Source organism: Microtus ochrogaster, chromosome 4, assembly GCF_000317375.1.
Source record: "Microtus ochrogaster isolate Prairie Vole_2 chromosome 4, MicOch1.0, whole genome shotgun sequence".
Classification (NCBI taxonomy): domain Eukaryota; kingdom Metazoa; phylum Chordata; class Mammalia; order Rodentia; family Cricetidae; genus Microtus; species Microtus ochrogaster.
Genome location: NC_022011.1, coordinates 5,180,393 through 5,183,646, shown reverse-complemented (window position 1 = coordinate 5,183,646; position 3,254 = coordinate 5,180,393). Strand labels below are relative to the sequence as shown.

General features: G+C 48.6%; 1 protein-coding gene across 2 annotated transcripts in view; it reads right to left on the bottom strand.

Annotated features, from left to right (window-relative positions):
- Gfod2 (glucose-fructose oxidoreductase domain containing 2) overlaps positions 1-3,254 on the bottom strand; it is a 50,861-nt gene that overhangs the window by 17,501 nt on the left and 30,106 nt on the right. The window contains exon 2 of one of the 2 annotated variants that reach the window (XM_005345454.3): positions 2,789-3,132. The exons of the other annotated variant lie outside the window; for it this stretch is intronic. Within the exon in view, the coding sequence (XP_005345511.2) occupies positions 2,789-3,047 (259 nt within the window). The 5' untranslated portion in view covers positions 3,048-3,132. The remainder of the gene's footprint in view (positions 1-2,788; positions 3,133-3,254) is intronic. 2 annotated transcript variants of the gene reach the window in all.

The window sequence follows — 3,254 nt, the reverse complement described above, 5'->3', positions numbered from 1 at the left end:
AAAAAAAAACCGAAAAAAAAATCAAATTACCCAATATTAAGCTTTAGCCTCTAGGTGTGGCATGAAAAGGACATGCATTTCTACACACAGTGTGAACACAAGGACACCGCAAACACAAAATCAAAATAAAAAATACTCTAATGAGAAGGAAAAGCAATTTTGCCTATAGCCCAAGACTTAGAAAATACCCAAGTAGTATTCCTAGGCTGATGTGGAATTCCCCTCTATATGATATGAATACCATTGGTGAATAAAGAAACTGCCTTGGATTGTTGATAGGGCAGACTTAGGTAGGTGGGGAAAACTAAACTGAATGCTGGGAGAAAGGAAGCAAAGTGAGGAAAGGCCATGTAGCCCCACTGGAGATAGACGTCAGAACTTTACACAGTATGTTAATAGAAATGGGTTAAATTATGATGTAAGAGTTAGCCAACAAGAAGCTAGAGCTAATGAGCCAAGCAGTGATTTAATTAATACAGTTTCTGTGTTATTATTTCGGGGCTGAGGAGCTGGGAACCAACAAGTGGCCTCCTTGCTACACTGGGCCTCAGTTGCATTTCTTTTTCTTTTGTTTGGGGTACTGGGGATTGAACCCAAAGTCTCTGCACACTAGCTCTGCCTGAGCTATACCTCCAAGTCCCAGTGAGTTTCAGATTCAGAGGAAAACTGAGGAGTTGTCTCTCCTTCCAAGTGTGGGTTCAAGGGATCAAACTCCAGTTGTCAGCCTTGGGAGCAAAGTGCCCTGAGTCACCAAGCCTCTCACTAGTCCTCTCTTTCCTTCTCTTTCTTTCTTTCTTTCCTTCCTTCCTTCCTTCCTTCCTTCCTTCCTTCCTTCCTTCCTTCCTTCCTTCCTTCCTTCCTTCCTTCCTTCCTTCCCTCCCTCCCTCCCTCCTTCCTTCCTTCCTTCTTTCCTTCCTTCTTTTTTCTTTTCTTTTCTTTTTGGTTTTTAGAGACAGGGTTTCTCTGCATAGCTCTGGCTGTCCTGGAACTCACTTTGTAGATCACGTTGGCCTGGAGCTCACAGAGATCCACCTATCTCTGCCTCCCAAGAGCTGGGATTAAAAACATTCGCCATCACCGCCTTGCTTTCCTTTTCTTTCTTAAACACAATTTTTCATGTATTCCATGCTGCCCTTGACCTCATTATGGAGTCAAAAGCCAAAAACAATTTGATCTGGTCTTCCTGCCCTACTTCCCAAATGCTGGTGTTAAGAGTATACACATACCACCACACTTAGTCTTCTGTGGCTCTGGAGACTGAACCCTGATTTTCATACATGCTAAGCGCTCTACCAATTGAACCACATCCTTTACAGAAGAACAAAGACAGTGCTGTGGGTCTGTGACCCTTCACCCACAGTGTGCATCAGAACCACCTAGGAAGCTGCCAACCCCAGCGAGTGAGCAAATCCGGGAGCTGGAGAAACCACAGTGTGACTCTCCCAACTGTCCCAGGTGACATTGTTTCTTTGGTGGGGCTGTGCGGGGACCCCTGCAGTGTGGGAGGTGGGGGAAGGGGAAAGCTCTGTCAGCCTCTTCCACAGCACTGAGTGGAGGCAGAGCTCTGAGAAAGTGAGAAACACCCGCAGGCCTGGCTGTTCTACTTGATGCCTCTGAAAGCCAGAGGCATGAGAAGTCTAAGAGGACATCGGCTGGGTCACACATGTCTTCATGTCCGCAAGTCTATGTCCGTGTTGTGCGCCTCACATTGCTGTTTTTACCCTCTACACCTTTTATATGCTTACCATATTCCAGCACAACCCAAGGAACATGCCTAGTTACATGGAAGCTATAAGTAAGTGTGAAAACCTCGTATATGCTCCAGGTCGAAGGGAGCTCAGTTAAAATTAGACTATTCTGACATCTACTAAGGACTGTCTTGTCTTCTGTCAACTCTAAACAGACTGCAGTTGGAAAGCTTGGAACCTTAACTTAAAAAACATAAAGAAAAAGAGCAAGAGAGATCCAATAACAGAAAGAAAAGAAGCCAGGAGTAGTTGTGCGCACACACACACATACACACACACACACACACACACACACGGACACAGACACTCCCAGCACTCAGAAGGGTGAGGCAGGATTGTGAGTTGGGGGACAGCCTGAACTACATAGGTAAACTCTTGTCTCAAGATATGTATGATGAAAGAAAAATCTGTCCATAGTTCACAATCAAGTAGAATTCACTAGGAGCTGAAGATCAGTTGACAGGGCCACACCCAGCCAGGGTCAGAGGTCCCCAAGCCCAGTTTCCCAAGGGAGTGGAAATGTAAGCGAGCTGTCCCGTGGTTGGTATCAGGAAAGCCAGGGCTGACAGACAGCTTTCCTGCTGTCTGGCAGTGTGAGATTGCAGCTTGCCAGGAAGGGTGGTGCTCACTACAGTCAAGGACCGACAAAGCACGGGAAACGCAGTCTTCTAGACAGCCTCCGTTCCTTCCTGCGGAGCCCTGTGCTGCTACACAATGGCAGAACACACATAGCGGTCACAACTGACCTGCAGGGTCCAGAGGCAGACCCGCACATATCTGGCTCCTTGACGGGCTGAGCGTTGGCTCAGAGGGTTACTAGTGAACAGGGGGTACAGAAGGTCGAGCTATTCTTTCCTCTTGAGAGCTTTTAGAATCAATCTCCAGCATCCCTTTTCCAGCTGCATCCCAGCAATGTCCCACATCACGGCTACGCGCAGACAGACAAAGAAGGAATGCCCAGGCCTGTGAAAGGGCAGTGAGCTGTGGAGGACTGCCCAAAGGGAAACACATTCCGCCTGCTGCGGTCTGAAGGTACATACCTAGAGCCTTCACGGATATCTGCCGGGTGAGCGGAGGTGGGATGTTGATGCACACCAGGTCTACATCTTGATGCAGCAAGACGTCATCAGTCCGGCTGGTGTAGAAAGTGATGTTCATCTCCTCGGCCAGCTGCTTTGCTTCCTCCTCAGTCTTACCCCACAGGGCCTCCACGGTGAACCCCTCTGCCCTCAGCAGCGGGACTAGGACCCGGGCTGAGCTGCCAGTCCCAAACACGCCCACTCCTGGCAGCAACTTCATTCTGGCCTCTGCTCAACGACTCATCTCCTTACAAGGGTTTCCAGGATAGAGCTGACCTTCCCATAGTCCCGGTCAAACATGGTTCCTAAAACAGTAAGAAATAAACTGGTAGCCGGGCAATGGTGGCGCACGCCTTTAATCCCAGCACTCGGGAGGCAGAGGCAGGCGGATCTCTGTGAGTTCAAGACCAGCCTGGTCTACAGAGCT